Here is a 17,782-nt window from a genome sequence, read left to right on the forward strand (position 1 = left end):
CTCTGAAATAATAAAATCTATTTTGAAAACTTTCATTGCATAAACTTCTATTTTTTTTCTTAATTTATTAGTCTGGTCCATCATACTTCTATGTTTAGAAATAGACTTCTTGTGTGTAAAGTTTGGACCAGGTATTTCCATATAGAAATGCTACAACTAAAGAGAACTAATGTTACAAACTTGTCTTTACTTTTAAAGGCTTTCAGAGAATATACTAGTGATGACATGAATGTCGCTCCAGAAGACAGGGTGTGGGTGAGAGGCTGGTTTCCAATTCTCTTTGAGCTGTCCTGTATTATCAATAGATGCAAATTAGATGTAAGAACCAGGTAACAATCCATATTTGTCATTCAATGTCATAAAGTATATATTTTAGTTGTACACTCCTGGAAAGTGCTAGATGAGAGATATTATTATTGCCACATTATTTATAACTAATCTGACTGTCAGCAAGAGACTACATCTTGCAAAGAAACAAAATAATGGGAAAAATAAATAAAATAAAAATAATAGTTCATGTATTTGCTTTAAAGACATTGTTACTTTAGTAAACTGTTGGAACTCTATTGAATATTGGTCTGGGGCAGAGAGAGTGAGAGAGAGAGGGAGGTGTGAAATGTGTGGGTGAGAATGTAGTGTTTACTGTGACTATGATATATGGGTGTGGCTGTCTAGTTGTTTATATTAAAAAGTCAGGCTTATCTTTATATTAAAATCTAAACCTAATCATGCAATAGTACTTTAAAATTAGAGTTGATAGCAGACAACACATTGAACAAGATAATATAGTCAGACTGCCAGAGAATCATTAAGGTGAACGTCATGATTTAATCTAAAAAGCTAAATTTCTGAAGCAGCATGTTCTCATGCATGTGGCATTTAAGCAGAAATGTAAGCAAATGAAACCAAAATATAAGTAGCACATTACGAAGTGGACAGTAATTGAGATTTGAAAAATCCACTACTAAAACTTAATCAATCCATCATTATAAACTTCCATTCTCTTTCCGATTCCCTTTGTACATAATATTTTGGAATAGAAATGTTGCCAACTCAGCAATAACCTATGTGAGGTGAAAGAATAGATCAAATTCTCAACATTATGTGTCCACATAGAAAATTACAGTTGACTAAGACAAAGTTATATGCATCCAAATTCATAAGCAGTATATATAATAAATCACTTTACAGTCTGGTAATTATGACAGAAAATGCCTGAATCATCATGTAGTTTCTATGAGTATATTGACCAATATTATTTTTATGGATTGGATACAAGAATCCAATATATTAGGGTCTGTTCTACTAACTTTGATTATAGAAAAAATCATATATCACCCAATTTTTTTTATTGAAGGAAGCAGTCTTGCCCACATAAAATGCTTCTGTCAGGCTTTTAAGTTTTTCAGCTTCTTTTTTGTAATTGTTGTTTCTAGAAGGTTACATAGAGATATTTACAGGTAGTCCTTGATTTATGACTGTAAAATATTACCCATAAGGTATTACCCATAAGGTATTTGCCTATCTATTCTGAGTGTATCAGTTTATGTGTAATAATAGTTTAAAAGTAAGAGCTGAAAGATCTAGTTGGTAATTGTTTCTTATACTCATTTTTATTTCAGAGGTTTAACAGTTATGTTTGAAATAATGAAAACATACGGTCACACATATGAAAAGCATTGGTGGCAGGATTTGTTTCGGATAGTCTTCCGAATATTTGACAATATGAAGTTACCAGAACAGCAAACAGAGGTAAAAATAACATGAGAGCAGTTCATTTTTTTACTACTACTACACCTTTATGTTCATATTGCATTTTATACCCATAAGCTGAGAAAGAAACTGTCTATATGATGTCCATTTTTAAATTCTACTTCATGCTATCTTTATTGGTATGCTTTATATAAAGCTCTTTTCTGCAATATGAACGATTTTGAGTATGTAGTCATGTGCTAAAACTTTTTTATAGATTAAATTGTTATAGGAATTATAACATTCTTTCTACATTATGTTTAATCCTTGTGCAATTCCTGTTTTCTTCTGTTATGATTATCTCTATGTGAGGTTGATCATTCCAATGAAGTTTGAAGCTTCATAACTGTTTATGGGGGTTTTTTTGAGCCAAAAATATCCTATATATTTGAAAATACTAAATGGCTCACAGTTCCCGCTTGGTCTACCAATTTAACAACAAAGTTGCTGTGATGGTGTTGAATAAAATTTTCACCCTTGGGTTCAGAGTGCTTCATTGCTTTGCATACTTTAGTTGATATCTAATAACCCAAAATATATTAAATTATTCATATGAATAATTAGCACATTTTCAAAGAAAATTTAATTACAAAGAGACAAGTGAAAAACATTTTTATAGTTCTTTGGAGATAGTGACCTAAAATCAGTGGTTAAAAATGTAAAAGGAATCTGCCTTGCTCTCATAATTTCCTTTGTGTTGCTGTTATATTACTCCTTCTTTAACATCTTCTCAGCAGCCTGTTTAGGCTTCTATTACAGAATTGTTGTTTTTTTAATATCCTCCAAGCTTTCTGAAGGACTTTGATGCTTCTGGCTGCTGTTCAATTTAATTAATACAATTATTATTGAGAAGGTCTCTTTGCTTTTTTCTCTAGAAAGCGGAGTGGATGACAACAACTTGCAATCATGCACTTTATGCAATTTGTGATGTATTCACACAGTATTTAGAAGTACTTAGTGATGTTCTTTTGGATGATATATTTGCTCAGCTGTACTGGTGTGTTCAGCAAGGTAAGATTGCATCAATTTGTTACAGACAATGCTTGCAATTTATTCTGTAATATATGAACAAGCTAATGCCTTGTTTGCATTTCAGACAATGAGCAACTAGCACGGTCTGGTACAAACTGTTTAGAGAATGTTGTCATTCTGAATGGGGAAAAGTTTACCCTTGAAATCTGGGATAAGACTTGCAACTGTATGTTGGATATCTTCAAAACCACTATTCCCCATGCGTAAGATATTTTTCCTTTTGTAAATATTTGGGAGCAAGTCTGCAAACAAATTCATATGTATGAAATATTGAACATGCATTAGCTATGCTTGCCTTGATATAATGAACATGTGTGTATTTGTTTTATGTGACATCTATTTAGCTATATTGGGTTTAGTCACACATAAGAATCTTGGAATTCTTATCTCTATCTGTCAGATCCTTAACTAATTCATGCTCAGAGCAGCTCTAATCCCTCACCTGCTTATTATTATTATTATTTAAATAATAGAGTGAGATGTTTGGACTTCTCTTCTGCTTTTCCTTAGTCATCTGAACTGAATTTGTTCAGATGTGTTTAGTGATTACTGACCTTGTATAACATTGTTGCCTAATAAACTAATTAAGTCCTTTCATTCCTAAACAGCTTCTACTAATTGGGGACCATTAAAATAACATTTCTAAATCTAATGGTCATGCTTTTTTCCTCCTTTGCTAAAAGAAATTGTAAATTAAATAAAAGAGGTGACAACATAAGAAAATATGGTGTATTTATTTATAACCCAGGAAGGGTTTTTAAAACCATTTTTGGGCTTATTTTTGTTGAGAACACTATTACAGATTTGTAATTGTTTTTATCTTAAAACATTGAAATATTTCTGTTTTAGAATTAAAGAAAGTTCTTTTCTCTTTTCAAGGCTTTTAACTTGGCGACCAGTGGGAGGAGATACTGTTCCTCTATCTCCATCTTCTGGAAGAGAGAAACAGCTGGTATGTTTGAAAATAAAAATGTCAGGGAAAATATTTTGGAATACTCCTTTTTGTCTTTACAGGTAATCCCCAGGTCACGAGCATTCCCTTAGAGAATGTTTGAAGCTAAGCAATCAGCACCCCTAGCATTTCTGAACAAGGCCCAAAACTATGAATCTTGCAACACCACGGCAGTTGCTCGTCCTTACGAACAACTGCAGACTCTGCAACATTTGTCTTTTACATTGCTGGCCAAAATAGAGCTTCTGAGAGCCAGATCTGCCCCCAGAAGCCCTGTTCAACTTTCCAGAGGCCTTGCCCGGCAACCTGCTGACCGAAATGGAGCCTCTGAACGGTGGATCCTGCCCTCCAAGGCTCCGTTCGGCTCTCCATGGGCCTCTCCCCACCCATTACATGTTGAAATGTAGCTTTCAGGGGCCGGATCTGGCCTCCGGAATCTCCATTTCACCCTGCAACAGGCCAGGGGATGCCTGCATAAGGCCAACGGAGCACATGAGACTGGAGAGGAGACTGCTTTCTAGATCTTCACAAGTTAAGTGACCCAGCGCAGCCGGTTGTGGGGGGGGGGGGATAAGCAATTTGGGCCAGCATGAGGTATTTCACTGGGTCAGGGAGGCCTTGAGTGGTCTTAGACAGGTGGCCTGTTCCATTGGTAGACCCCACCATGGCCTTCCCTACCCTGAAATACGTCATGTGCACTTAACGAGACTCGCATTCTATTACTGAATGCGTGAACAAAAGGAGGGAATGATCTTGATCAAGATACAAGATTCATAAATCCTCGGGTTACGAATGGAATAGGCAGGCTTCATTACCTTTGTAACTCAAGGACTACCTGTATTTAAAAGTAATGATGGAAAAGATCACAAGTTGGGATACCACATCATACAGAATAAAGAGAGAAATGTAGCATTGTATGTTCTATGTGACATAGATTTCATGTACACCTAAAAGAAGAAAATCATCTCTATCTCCAACTGTGAGATGAATGTCATATAAATTTAATAAATACATTTACCAGGTTAGAAGACAAGTTAGTCCTTTACAGTATTGTGCCAACTATGTCATGTCATTGTAAATAAATCAAAACTGAAATTATATTGCTTAATTTCCATGCAATTAACCTATTAACTTAGATCTTTTTTGTTCCCTAAAATAGGCTTATCATTATTTATTTATAGGTTGTTGTAAAAATTCTCAATTCCAGAAAATTTTCCCCCTTTCTCTTTTCCCCACTGTACACATTTCACGGGTGTCTTACGTTTACCTGACTACTCTGATCTTCCAGAGCTGAGTTGAAATCTGTACAAATGGAAGGGCCAAAAGGATTTGTTCAATTAGTACTTGTTTCTTTGGTAAACGGAAAATAAATATATTTTGCCTATATTATAATTAAATATACAATAGTACATTTCATAGTGTTCTGTACTTACCACAGAGGTGTCAAACTCGATTTCATTGAGGGCCACATCCAGGTTGTGTTTTACCTTGGGGGACCAGGGTGGGTGTGGCCAGCTCGACTTTACTTGTGTTGGGGGTGCCTGTGGTGGTCCGAGTGCTCTGGCAGCAAAAATGGGCTCCTGATCTCCGTTTTGGTTGCGACAGCCTCCTGTAACCGTCTGCCAGCAAAATGGAGCTCAACAGGCTGCACGCAGCCTCCCGAGCTCCGTTTTCGTTGGCAGAGGCATTGCAGGTCAGTCCATTGCTTTTCCAGGGCAGCCCCACAGGTCAGATCTAAGCACCCCGCGGGCCGGATCCGACCACTGTGCCTTGAGTTTGACACCCCTGACTTACCAGATAAATGAACCAAAAATCCTACTTCAAAGCAAATTCACTTTGTTGTATTAAAGTGCTCCTAAGAAGTTTATTTGTTTGCCAAATCCATATGAGATAATTTTTATCTTTTATTTCCAGGATGCCATATCACAAAAATCTGTAGATATTCATGATTCTGTGCAACCAAAACCGTTAGATAGACGCCAGTTTCAACCTATTGTAGGGTTGCCTGCAAATGAGGAGGTCAGCAAAAACAAACCTATAGCAAGTAAGAAGAAATGTTTATAAATACTTGTTTGATAATCTGCATTTGATTCTATGTTTGTTTTTCCTTCTGACAGGTTACTGTTTGTGTGAGAAATAACACTTGAAATTCTATAAGCATTGAGAATGAATATTACAAAAAGAGTTTGGCTTACTTCGGGCCTACTCTTATTTTAAATGCCTCAGTAACCTAATTGCTAAGATTCCTGAAAATTAAGAAAAGATTCTCACCTGTGATGTTCTTTACATTTCTAATTGTGGGTGTATATTCTTTCTGGTGTTTATGATTGCTTCCCATTTTCAAGTTTTTAGAAAAAACACTAAAATAAAAATTTCCTGTCTTCTAAGTTCTTTTCAGTGGGCTATTGTTTTCAATCTTTTCTACATTTTTATATTGCTTTAAAAGTTTCTGAAAAAAAAGATCATATAACAACAATGTTAAAAGTAATACAGCGCACTTTCATATGAATTTGGAATGACACTGAAGCCATTCAGTTTTACAATGACAACTACATGTAGAAATTTGAGTTGATTTATTGCTGGGTGAACTGTGGCATAATTAAAATCACAGCAATACACACTGTGTATGTTTCTTTTTCCTAGAATCACTGCAATTCTGCAGAAATTATAAACCATTTGTTCACCTTTGGGTAGGAACACTTACCACTCTACACTCCCATATTTCATCATAAAGCTGCCATGGTATTATTTTCAACATTTTAAGGTTGGCAGAAGACAGTTATGTGCTGGAGAGTAGAAACTATGGTATGGAAGTGACCTACAATAAATATTCCAAACTTCTCTCAGCACCTTTTGCATCTGGGCCATGCTTATTTAAAATGACAATATACACTCATTCCCCAAAAGAATGTTACACATTTAGATGACAAATTTTTAAACTTTATTCAAGATATTTTAGTATTAATCTATTTTTGAATTTAAATTTTCAGCTGAAATTTAACACAATTCAGTTTGTACAGCTTTGAAGTTTAATTAATACATTTCTATGATATTTGTGTTAAAGATACAGATGGACAATGCTGTATTTAACTCTTCAGAAATTATTGGATTGCATTTCACTAATCTTTCATTACCTTTTGTGGCTAGGGCTTCTGTGTGTTTGTGTTCAACAACACTTAAAGTCTTTATATTGATTATCATTAATTTTACAAGTACTGTAGATATTTTATATATGTAATTTAGGGCAATACATTTGACAATTGTATTAATGTATATTCAATGCAAATAATTTGGCAGACAGTAGAAAGTTTCTAACAAACATAGATCATTAGTGGTTTGCATGATTCTTTCATTTACCAAATTTATTTTACTTTTTTCTTGTTTTAAAAGAATTTCCAGATCAGAAACTGTTTGGTGCGCTGTTAATCAAATGTGTGGTACAGCTGGAACTTATTCAAACAATAGACAACATTGTATTTTTCCCAGCAACTAGCAAAAAAGAAGATGCAGAGAATCTAGCTGCAGCACAGGTAAGGAGAGTCCACTAGTATGCATATTCTTATAAGTGTTTTCTTCTTCCGGTTTTGAGCCAAATGTTCTGTTTCATAAAGGTTGTAATTTCTGGAGGAAAAGTCCTAGATTTCTAAACATTTCAATTAATATCCAGAATAAACTACGATAACAGAAAAATTGGGCCTGCATCATAACATCCTTTTGTAATTGAGTGCCAGAGTTTAGATGCAAGTATGTCAGATTTGGTCTACATGTGCCTTTCTCTTAAATAATGTGGGAGACAAAGGTACAGATTTTTAGGATAAAGCATATATTTTGCCTCATCACTGTGGCTTCATAAGATAATGGCTGCTCCTGAAGGATGCTGTTTTCTTGTCTTTTGGATATGGGCAATCATTAAATAACATAGTTTAGAATTCGTATAGAGCAGACTTGTATAGGGTAAATTGTATTTCTCCTGTGCACTGCTTCTCAGCCAGTTGAGCCCAGGGATCATACCCCAGCCTCTCCAGGGACCTCCGTCGCGACGGAGGCGTCAGTCTGGGAAGAGGAAACCACAGACTATTTTGGATTATCGGAGGATGAGGATTTGCCTCCCGATAAGCCCGCCTTTACAGGCATTTTCAAGCCGTCCCTGTTCAAAGCCATTTTACATAACGCCAGATCCTCCACTGAACTTGCCCCTACTACTACTAAGGGTATGGAAGTACCTTCTACTTCACAGGACCACAAGCAGTGCGTTTTCAAGGAAGACGCGCCAGCTCAGGAGCTGATTCCAGTCCCTGACTTGTTCATGGACATTGTCCAGCACCAATAGGCGCAGCCTGGCACATTGGCTAACCCCAGTGAGAGGGACAAAACTAGTATTCTCTGGAAGCCAGGATGGAGGATACCTTGAAGTTACCAGAGGTGGATGCCCCGGTTGTCTCATTGACGTCCAACTCGACCCTGCCAGCAGATCTCCTGGAGGAACTCAAGGCAGGGGACAAAAGGACGGAAAGATCCTGCCATAAGATGCACCAGGCAGCCACCTGGGCCATCAAGGCATCCACCTCTGCGTCCTTCTTCATGAGGTCATCCCTACTTTGGTTACGCCAATTGATATCTAAACCTCCCTCGGAGGGATCTCAGTGGCGCCATGTCATTATTAAGATCATAACTGCGGTGGAATACTCCGCAGATGCGTCTTTAAATGCGCAAAGTTTGCCTCGGGCGCTCATAACATCAAATGTTACTTCATGCCGCCTGCTGTGGCTTCGTCACTGGCAGCTGGATATGAAGGCCAAATGAAAGGGAGGGCAGCTCTTTAGACAAATTATTAATAGAAACAAAGGACAAGAGAAAGTTCCTTCCGGCAACTCTCAAGAAAAATGAGCACAAGGGGTCTGGTTCTTTCAGGAAGCCATTTCGAATCCAAGACAGTACACAGGCATCTTCCTCTTATTTTTACCAGAGGTCCTACCCCCAGTTTAGCGACAGGAATCAGGACAGGAATTCCTTCAGGCCCCGGGGTCGATAGCAACAGGGCTCCTTTCGGAAGCCCTTTCACGGCGGTTCCAACGGCTGCCAATTCAACGCACCAAGTGATCAGCAGGGCAACCCTCCCATAGGTGGTTGGTTACAACTTTATGACGACCAGTTAGAGAAAATCACCACGGACACGTGGATCCTCAATACCATCATGAGGGGTCTAGTCCTAGATTTTCTCATGTTTCCCCCGCGAACATTTATTTGCTGCCCCCTCCCCAAGAACCCCCTCAAGAGGTCCCTCATGCAAGCAGAGATTTGTCACCTTCTGCAAATAAGGGCCATAGAGCCAGTTCCAACAGACCAGGAAGGGAGGGGATTCTATTCCATTCTTTTCCTTCCCAAGAGCTCAGGGGGGTGGAGGGCCATCTTGGATTTGAAGCGCCTAAATCAACATCTGGCCTACAAGCGCTTCAAGATGAAGTCCCTCCAGTCCATCCCGGACTGCATAAGGCAGGGAGACCTGCTAACCTCCATAGACTTAAAGGAAGCGTACCTGCACATGCCATCCATGTGTCGTACAGAAGGTTCCTGTGGTTCCATTACAACGGAAGGCATTACCAGTACAGGGCTCTCCCCTTCGGCCTCGCGTCAGGGTCCAGGACCTTCACAAAGCTTCTGACAACAATAGCGGCTCATCTCCATGCACGTCTGATATGCCTGGAATGTTACCTGGACGACATCATTATTCAGTCTTCAAGTTGCGACCAGGCCCTGAGGGACATCCAGATTAACATTCGAACACTAGAAAGACATGGCTTTTCGGTGAAGTCATCTCGAGCCGACCACGTGCATTCAACACCTCAGTACCATCGTGGACTTGATATCTTGCCAGGTGTTCCTTTCTCCAGACCGTCTACGCGATCTCAGGAACAGAATTCGTCTGTGCAGACGGACCAGACCAATACTGATTGTCCAACTTTCGCAACTACTCGGCATCATGATTTCTTGCCTGAAGACAGTTCCTTGGGCACGCCTTCATGCCAGGAAACTACAGTGGTTCCTCCTGTCAATGCAATGGTCAAAACACAGCAATTCTCCCAGAAGGATTCCGCTTCCTCAGAAGGTACGCTGGTCCCTCAGAAAGTATGCCGCTCCCTCAGATTGTGGCACTCGACGGCAGTCACAGTACCCGACAGAATTGTGGTCACATCTGATGCCAGCCTCTACGGACGGGGAGTGCATTGCCAAGGGCAGATGACACAAGGCAGATGGTCACAGAGGGAGGCAGCTCAAAGCATAAATTGGCTGGAGCTGAGAGCGGCCAGGCTCACCCTCCAACGGTTCTCGTCACAGATTGTGGGTCGCCATGTACTGTTACTTACAGACAACATTGCAACAAAGGCCCACGTGAACCAGCAGGGTGGCATCCACTCTAGGAGGTTCATGACAGAGGTCAAGTCTCTGGGAAGATGGGCGAAGCATCACCTAGTGTCCGGGACAAGCAACATGAGGGCAAATTGGCTGAGCCAACAGACAATCGACAACTCCGAGTGGCGTCTGCATCCTGCTCTGTTCGAGCAGATAGTTTGGAGGTTCGGCCAAGTCGCAAGTCGATCTATTCACCACTTAGATCAACACGCACCTGCCAAGGTTCTACTCACGTTACCACTCGCCCCAGGTGGAAGGGACGGATGCTCTGAGGTGCAAGTGGCCCTCAGGACTACTCTATGCATTTCCGCTCCTACCGCTCATTCTGCAGGTGATTGCCAAGCTTCTAGCGGAGAAGGCGGAGATCCTCCTTGTAGCTCTGCATTGGCCCAAGAGGTCCTGGTATGCGGATCTTGTCAGTCTTTCCCTCCGGAAATCGTGGAGAATTCCTCAGGAGCAAATCTCCCTCAGCCAGAGAGCTGTCAGCCACCTGGATTCTTGGTGGCTGCAATTAGCCATTTGGCACTTGAGGGGGAACTCCAGAGGAAGCAAAATCTTTCTGACAAGGTCATCCAGACCATCCAAGCATCCAGAAGACCATCCATGACATGCATTTACGACGCGACCTGGGTCGCCTTTTCGGGCTAGTGCAAGGAGCGTGGTATCAGTGACATATCAGCATCCATACCTCAACTGTTGGACTTCCTTCAGGATGGTTTGGACAAAGTTCTGGCGCCAAACACTCTCCGTCACCAGATTGCAGCCTTGTCCACCATCCTGGCAAGAAACAGCTCTCGTTCCCTGAGTCAACATCCTCAGGTCAAGAGCTTTCTGAAGGGCGCATCCAACATATGTCCTCCAACGGTACATAAATACCCTTCCTGGAACTTATCTTATGTTCTGCAAGCCTTGACAAGCGCACCCTTCGAACCCATTCAAACTGCCGATCTCCGTCACTTGACTCTCAAGACTGCCTTCCTCGTGGCAATTACTTCTGCTAGGAGGGTTTCAGAGCTTGCGGCTTTCTCTGTCAGGGTGGAATTGTGTGTAATTCATAACAGTCATTCTACAACTGGATCCCACCTTTATACCGAAAGTGAACACTCACTTCCACAGACCCAAGCATCCTAAGGAGTGCTCCTGGCATAAGCTGGACGTTCGGAGAGCCATCCGTATCTATGTTAAAAGGACCAAGGAATTCAGACGCTCTGAATCGTTCTTTATTTCTTTTCAGCTTGGTTCGCTGGGACGAAAGATTTCCTCCTCGACCATTGGACCGTTGGCTGCGGGCGTGCATTAAAATGGCCTATAAACACCATGTCAGGGCCATGCCGGGTTGAGTGACGGCACACTCCACAAGGAGTGCTGCCACTATAGCAGTGTGGGCGACCCAGGCGTCCATCATTGACATTTGCAGAGCAGCTCTGTGGGCGTCCCCCACAGAATTCATCAGGAATTACAAAATTAATACCTTTGCCTCCGCTGAAGCCTTCTTTGGCAGACATGTTTTGCAACAGGTAGCCTTGGCTATGGATATTCTGGACACTAACTCTTCCCTCCCTGGGACACAATAGGTGGGTATGTCCCATGCTTGGACTCTCCAAGCAGCGCACAGGAGAATGACCGTTGGCTTACCTGAATGGTCGTTCTCTGGGTACTGCGGGAGAGTCCAAACCCACTCAGCGTCTAACAAGGTGTTCAAAACTCTTTATTTCTAATTTGACTATTGGACAGGTGTCCTGCAACGGATAAGACCTTCATTTTTAAACTGTCTTTTTTCCCCTCTTTTTTCCTCTCTTTTTTTGTAAGCGGCCCGGAGTCCTTCGGGATTGGGCAGCATATAAATTTTGATAATAAATAAATAAATAAATAAATAAATCTCAATGAGACAAAGGGAGGCATGGTCAAAGAAAAATCTACTCAGTCCTAGAGCAGATAGACTGTGTTTAACCCATGCTTGGACTCTCCCGAAGCGCCCAGAGAACGACCGTTCAGGTAAGCCAACAATCATTTTCCACATAGTTGTAAATTTACTTAGAGTAAAATGTCAATTGAACAGATTCCTCATTTAGCAGACTTCAGAATACAGTAGGCAAAATCTGCATGCAGACATCAACTCAAAATAATGAACAACATTTCTTGTATCTGATTTACTCTGAAGGCTAAGTAACTAAGTAAGGTCAATTACATCTTTTAAACATTAGCATTTTGCATCAACATGTTCTAATATAATTCATTAATGCCATAAATTCAGGTTTAATATTTGAGATTTATTTATGATATCTTGATGAAATCAGTTTGTTCTCAACAGCTGGAAACCATATTGATATTCATTGTGACACCCAAAAAGCTAACTATAATAAAACTTAATCTTCCCTTTCCCTTTCCCTTTTCCTTTCCTTTCCTTTCCTTTCCTTCCAGAGGGATGCAGTAGACTTTAATGTTCATGTGGACACACAAGATCAAGGAATGTATCGTTTTTTAACATCACAGCAGCTTTTCAAACTCCTGGATTGTTTATTAGAATCTCATAAATTTGCTAAGGCTTTCAACTCAAATAATGAGCAAAGAACTGCACTTTGGAAAGCAGGTAAGTCTTTCTTGCTAATTTTAAAGACTTTAAATGATGAATGTTACAGAAAAATACTATTCCGGTAGTCCTCAGCTTACAACAGAAATTAGGACTTGATTTTCCATCACTAAGCAAGTGTTGTCGTAAAATGTAACCTAAGTTGACCACATTGCTTAACGACAGTCCGATAGTCACAATTGCCATTATTATTCCAGTAACATGCAATTTGTTATGAGAAGAGATGAGACTCCAGATAAGCAGCTGCATGTGAGAGCACAGGCAGTTGCAAGTAGAAGGTAGAAAGGATAGGTTGGTGAAAAAGTGGCAGGAATAACTTCCAACTTCCTGTTGGCTTCTGCATTGTCTTTGCTTGTGGGAAGTCAGTCTGGACATTGTAATCATGTGGCTAGAACTTGCTGCAACATTGTAATTATAAACTGGGCACTGAGGACACAGCTGTCACTCACATGATTCCAGAGATACTGCGATAGCCAGAATTCTGAAGACTGATGGTAAATCTTTCTCATTTACTGCCATCATAACTTTGAACAGTAGCTAAACAAATGGTTTTACATTGAAGTCTACTTGTACAGTAAGTTATTTTAATGTGGCATAGTAAAATTATAGATGAAAAACAGCAATAGCTTCAAGTTGTACTGATAACAGAAACATTTCATCTTGTCTTGACATCTGTAACCCATATTTTTTATTCTGAAAGTTTTAGAGGAATATGAATTTTGGATTTGCCTTTGTTGTTCACTCATCACTTCTTCAATGACTATGATTCAATAATTCATTTATTTAAATAGTTAAATATTTTCAGATGGGTAACCATAATTTGTAACAACAAAAATTATATATAAATACTGAATGTTGTGCTGTATCACTAGCATTTTTCATCACATGTGCATGCATTAAATTTTGAGATTCCATAGCCCCAAAATGGATGTGAGGGAAGAGGGGTCTGTTCATTCACAACATAGTTGCACCCATTCATATAACCAATCACAGAACTTCTATTTAACAAATGGCAGTGTTTCTTTGTTCTTTTTAATTTACAAAATGTATTGTTTGGTGAGCAGGAACAAAGCAGGCATTAAGAGACATGCTAGGAAAAGAGAGGATGATGACTACAATTAGACATGAATTTCTGCTGCTGAGTGATGCAGCGTAACATATGGCTACATCACTTAGCAACAGCAATCCTAACAGGCCCAGTTGCTATCGTAATTCAAGATGTCCTATTCACTAACTGAGAAGCAGAGGAAGTCCCAGATAAAGAGTGCAGAGGTGCCATGGTGTGTGTGTGTGTGTGAGAGAGAGAGAGAGAGAGAGAGGGAGAGGGGCCCTGGGAGGCCTAACATCGGCCACATTGAGTTGGGACGGGAGTGCTGCATTTAACCACCATTGTTCAATTGAAGTTAGTGAGTTCTGGAAGGCCAGGGAAAGAGAATACAGGGTGTGCTTATAGATAGAGACAAGAAAGAATATACTGTGGCTCAGGAGAGTTTCTTGATCCACTGCAACTCTGGGCCTTAAGAATCCCTTGAGTTACAGTGTGGTGCAAAGCCACCGTGACCCAGAAAGTCCCAACCACCCTGGCCTGGCACAAAGCTGCTGCACCATATGGAGTAAAACATTTTGCTTAAAAAGATGATATTAATTCAAATCCAACTCCCACTCCTGTAGAATTTTAGAAGCATCCTGATTAGGGAATCTGAATAGCCTATGCAATAGCCATTTTTGTCCATTTTTTTTTAAATTCAAGTGCTGATTTTTAGATAGTCAATAAAATCTAAATAACAGATATTGTTTTGGCAGGTTTCAAAGGGAAATCGAAGCCTAATCTTTTAAAACAGGAGACTAGCAGTCTTGCCTGTGGGTTACGTATACTATTCCGCATGTACATGGATGAGAGTCGCAAAGATGCCTGGGAAGAAGTGCAACAACGATTACTAAAGTATGGCTTGTTCATAGCTTTTACCTGGTTTCATAACAGTAGTTAAAAATTTAAAGACATACTGAATTGATTAATTTTCAGAAATTAACCTCATGACACAGATGATTCCATTTAGCAAAGTTCTTCAAAAGAAGAATCTTGGAAAGACAGTAAAAGAAAGAACCAATAAGTCATTGTCTATCAGCATTTCTCTAGATCTAACTTTTTGCTTATTGGGAATATTTTCTATTATTGCTGTTCAGTGGTTCAGTAAACAGGCCTATGATCTCACTCCTTCCTTCTCCTTTTACTACTTACCAATATCTGAAAAATTGACTGCCAGCTGTAAGCATCTTTGAGATGAGACCATCCATTCAGTAATCAGTGAAACAATCCATTGCAGCTGCTCCTTGACAGCTTTACAATATGCTGAAGTGTTTTGTCTAACTTTTAAGTATACTTGGGCTTACTGATGTTCCTTTTAATGTGTTGGTGTAGGATGTGATTATTGAATTATCTTTCTGAATATGCAGTTTTTCTGATAAGGATTCTGTTTTGAAAATAAGCAACTAAACTTTGGTTTTATGTTGCATGTTGCTTGTAGTGTCTGCAGGGAAGCTCTCAGCTACTTCCTCACTTTGACCTCAGAGAGTCACCGGGAAGCTTGGACAAGCCTGTTACTTTTATTCTTAACAAAGGTTCTGAAGATAAGTGATGATCGGGTAAGTAAGCATTCTGAATAGTTAAGGATTGAGCCCAGGTTTTTTTCTTTACAAACAACATATCCTAATTGTAATAAACCAGTTTTAGGATAGATTCCCTTCCATTGTTGAGGAATAAAAACATTCCAATCCATTCATGTCATATTGCCATTTGCCTTTTTCACCCTTTTCTGGTATCAGTACTTCAGTGCCAATAAGACCATGAACATTTGTTCCTTCAGAAAATGGGATGAGGAATCTGACACCTAGATAATTTTTATTGTAATGTTTGAATTAGTGCATTTACTCGTTCAAAAACTTAATAGAATTTTTTTTCCCTTAGTTCAAAGCTCATGCATCTTTCTACTATCCACTTTTGTGTGAAATAATGCAATTTGATCTGATTCCTGAACTCCGGGCTGTTTTGAGAAGATTTTTTCTACGAATTGGAGTTGTTTTCCAAATATCTCAGCCAGCAGATCAAGAGGAAGATGTAGCCAAGCAGTAGAAGTATAACTAAGGAAACTAAGAACCAAATCAACTTGCACTGGATGTTCATGATGAGGGTCTCTATATGGCAGTGTGGGCATCTATAGGTTCACAGTATAGAGTAAAGCTGTAACTTAGGCTTGCAAAACTTTTAATTCTCCAGTGGATTTTTCTTCCTCCCTTTCCTGGCTTGTGCTGAGCATTGAGCCAGTTTTAAACAGTCTTATTGTCAGCTTGGACTGTGATGTCCTCTTATTCAGACATGCATACATATTATGTGTATGTGTATGCGTGTGTATATTTATGATGGCTGTGAACTTAAGATATGTACCCAAAGAACTAACACTTAAAAAGTTTGAACTTCCATAGAGTTCAACTCAGGAGAACTGTATTTGAAAGAATGGTTTGTACTGAGAGCACAGGAAAACACTAGTTAAGAGATCTAGCAATTTTATGGAATTCTTATTCTGAAAAAAAATCTGCACACTCAAGCTGAGATATAGGTAATCATTCTTCAGTGAAAAAACTGAAAAGAGTGCAGGTCTGTAATATAAAATTACAAACACTATATAGTTCTTCCTGCATTCTTTTATGATTTCATAGAAACCCATACATTTGTTTACCAAATGCACTAGTCTGAGTTTATGTTGTGATTGATTTGATCTGTATCCTAAAAGTTAGTCCTGCTAACTTTAATGAAGGGCAGAGATTGAAAAAGTCACAACTGGCTTAACTGTTTGTAATATACCTGTGATAGGGCTTTTAAATATAATAAGCCATTGCAACGATCCTTCTGGGCTGGAACTTGAATCACTGCAAATGAGTCTAGGTTTTATCTTATGTCACCTTTCGGGGGTGGGGTGGGGTTGTTTGATGTAGATTTCACTCTGTGTACAGAATGTAATGTTAAATATATTCAAGTAACAAATCTGGCATGGTTTAGGGATGGTTTTAAATTTATTGGAAATGTATTCATACTGTGAATTGTGCTCTGATGGTTAAAGAAAAGATTGTCAAGCATTCTGTCTTACAGTGGATGTAGAAAATTTTTTCAGATGGAAAAATGTATATGGTACAGCTCTGTAAAGTTTTCTATGTAAATTCTGTACAACTTTCTGTACAATATTGGTTCTCATCTGGCATATTCTAATCAGGTTATAAGTCAATAAAGTTTTTGAATTCTTTCATCGGTGCAATGAAAACCAATGCAATGTAAAACTACTTGTTTTAATGTTTCAAGAAACTTAAAAGTTTAACAATGATGGTTAACAGTGCTGAAGCAAACTGCTTTCAGCATGTTTGCAAGTCATTAAAGAATTTAACTTAAGTATCATTCCTTCTATTTTTCAGTTCAAAATCATCTTATTTTGGAAAATCTGTAGCTAAATCAAGATCTAGGACAGTATTCTGTCTCACATACAGAACGGCAGAACTGAAGGCTGCCTCGAACTGACCCTCATGCAAAAATCTCTCCAATAGCCAGGCAAAAAAACAAGACAGGGCCAATACGGCAAATGTTGGATAGTTGATCAAGGGTAGTAGCTTCATCATCCAATAAGTGGCTTGAGCAGAAAAGGCAGGCAGCAGCTTCCCAGCCTGTGATGAGAACAAGACTGCTGGATCTTATAGCTATAGAGTAGCTGTAAATCAAGGATTTCAAATGAGGCAGAAGGGTAAGCCTACTCTGAGAAAATACTATTCCCTTGGGAAAACCAGTGTAGTACATCTCTTTCCTTTTTGCACTAGGCAATTGAGGACAGGAGCTAAACTTACAATGAAGTACCAAAGGTGCTTGTTCAAGAGGCAACTGGACTTTCTGGTTTTTCTTTGAAGACGTTTCACTTCTCATCCAAGAAGCTTCTCCAGCTCTGAAGTATTATGAAGTACTTTTTGGACCCCAAATGACTCAATAATCCCTCCCTATTTGGAGGAAA

The 17,782-nt window shown here is 39.3% G+C and overlaps 1 protein-coding gene across 2 annotated transcripts in view; it reads left to right on the forward strand.

Moving 5' to 3' along the window:
- ARFGEF1 (ARF guanine nucleotide exchange factor 1) overlaps window positions 1-17,175 on the forward strand; it is a 64,027-nt gene extending 46,852 nt beyond the window's left edge. For both annotated transcript variants that reach the window (XM_087706969.1, XM_087706970.1), the window contains exons 29-39: window positions 199-329; window positions 1,623-1,752; window positions 2,628-2,763; window positions 2,849-2,987; window positions 3,664-3,736; window positions 5,651-5,780; window positions 7,127-7,266; window positions 12,569-12,737; window positions 14,541-14,679; window positions 15,263-15,380; window positions 15,703-17,175. In XM_087706969.1, coding sequence (XP_087563095.1) covers window positions 199-329; window positions 1,623-1,752; window positions 2,628-2,763; window positions 2,849-2,987; window positions 3,664-3,736; window positions 5,651-5,780; window positions 7,127-7,266; window positions 12,569-12,737; window positions 14,541-14,679; window positions 15,263-15,380; window positions 15,703-15,867 — 1,470 coding nt within the window. In that variant the 3' untranslated portion in view covers window positions 15,868-17,175. The remainder of the gene's footprint in view (window positions 1-198; window positions 330-1,622; window positions 1,753-2,627; window positions 2,764-2,848; window positions 2,988-3,663; window positions 3,737-5,650; window positions 5,781-7,126; window positions 7,267-12,568; window positions 12,738-14,540; window positions 14,680-15,262; window positions 15,381-15,702) is intronic.
- The last annotated feature ends 607 nt before the right edge of the window (window positions 17,176-17,782 follow it).

The sequence above is a fragment of the Thamnophis sirtalis genome, unplaced genomic scaffold, assembly GCF_051295495.1.
Source record: "Thamnophis sirtalis isolate CommonGarterSnake01/CBP01778 unplaced genomic scaffold, rThaSir2_p1.2 scaffold_2, whole genome shotgun sequence".
Taxonomy (NCBI): Eukaryota; Metazoa; Chordata; class Lepidosauria; order Squamata; family Natricidae; genus Thamnophis; species Thamnophis sirtalis.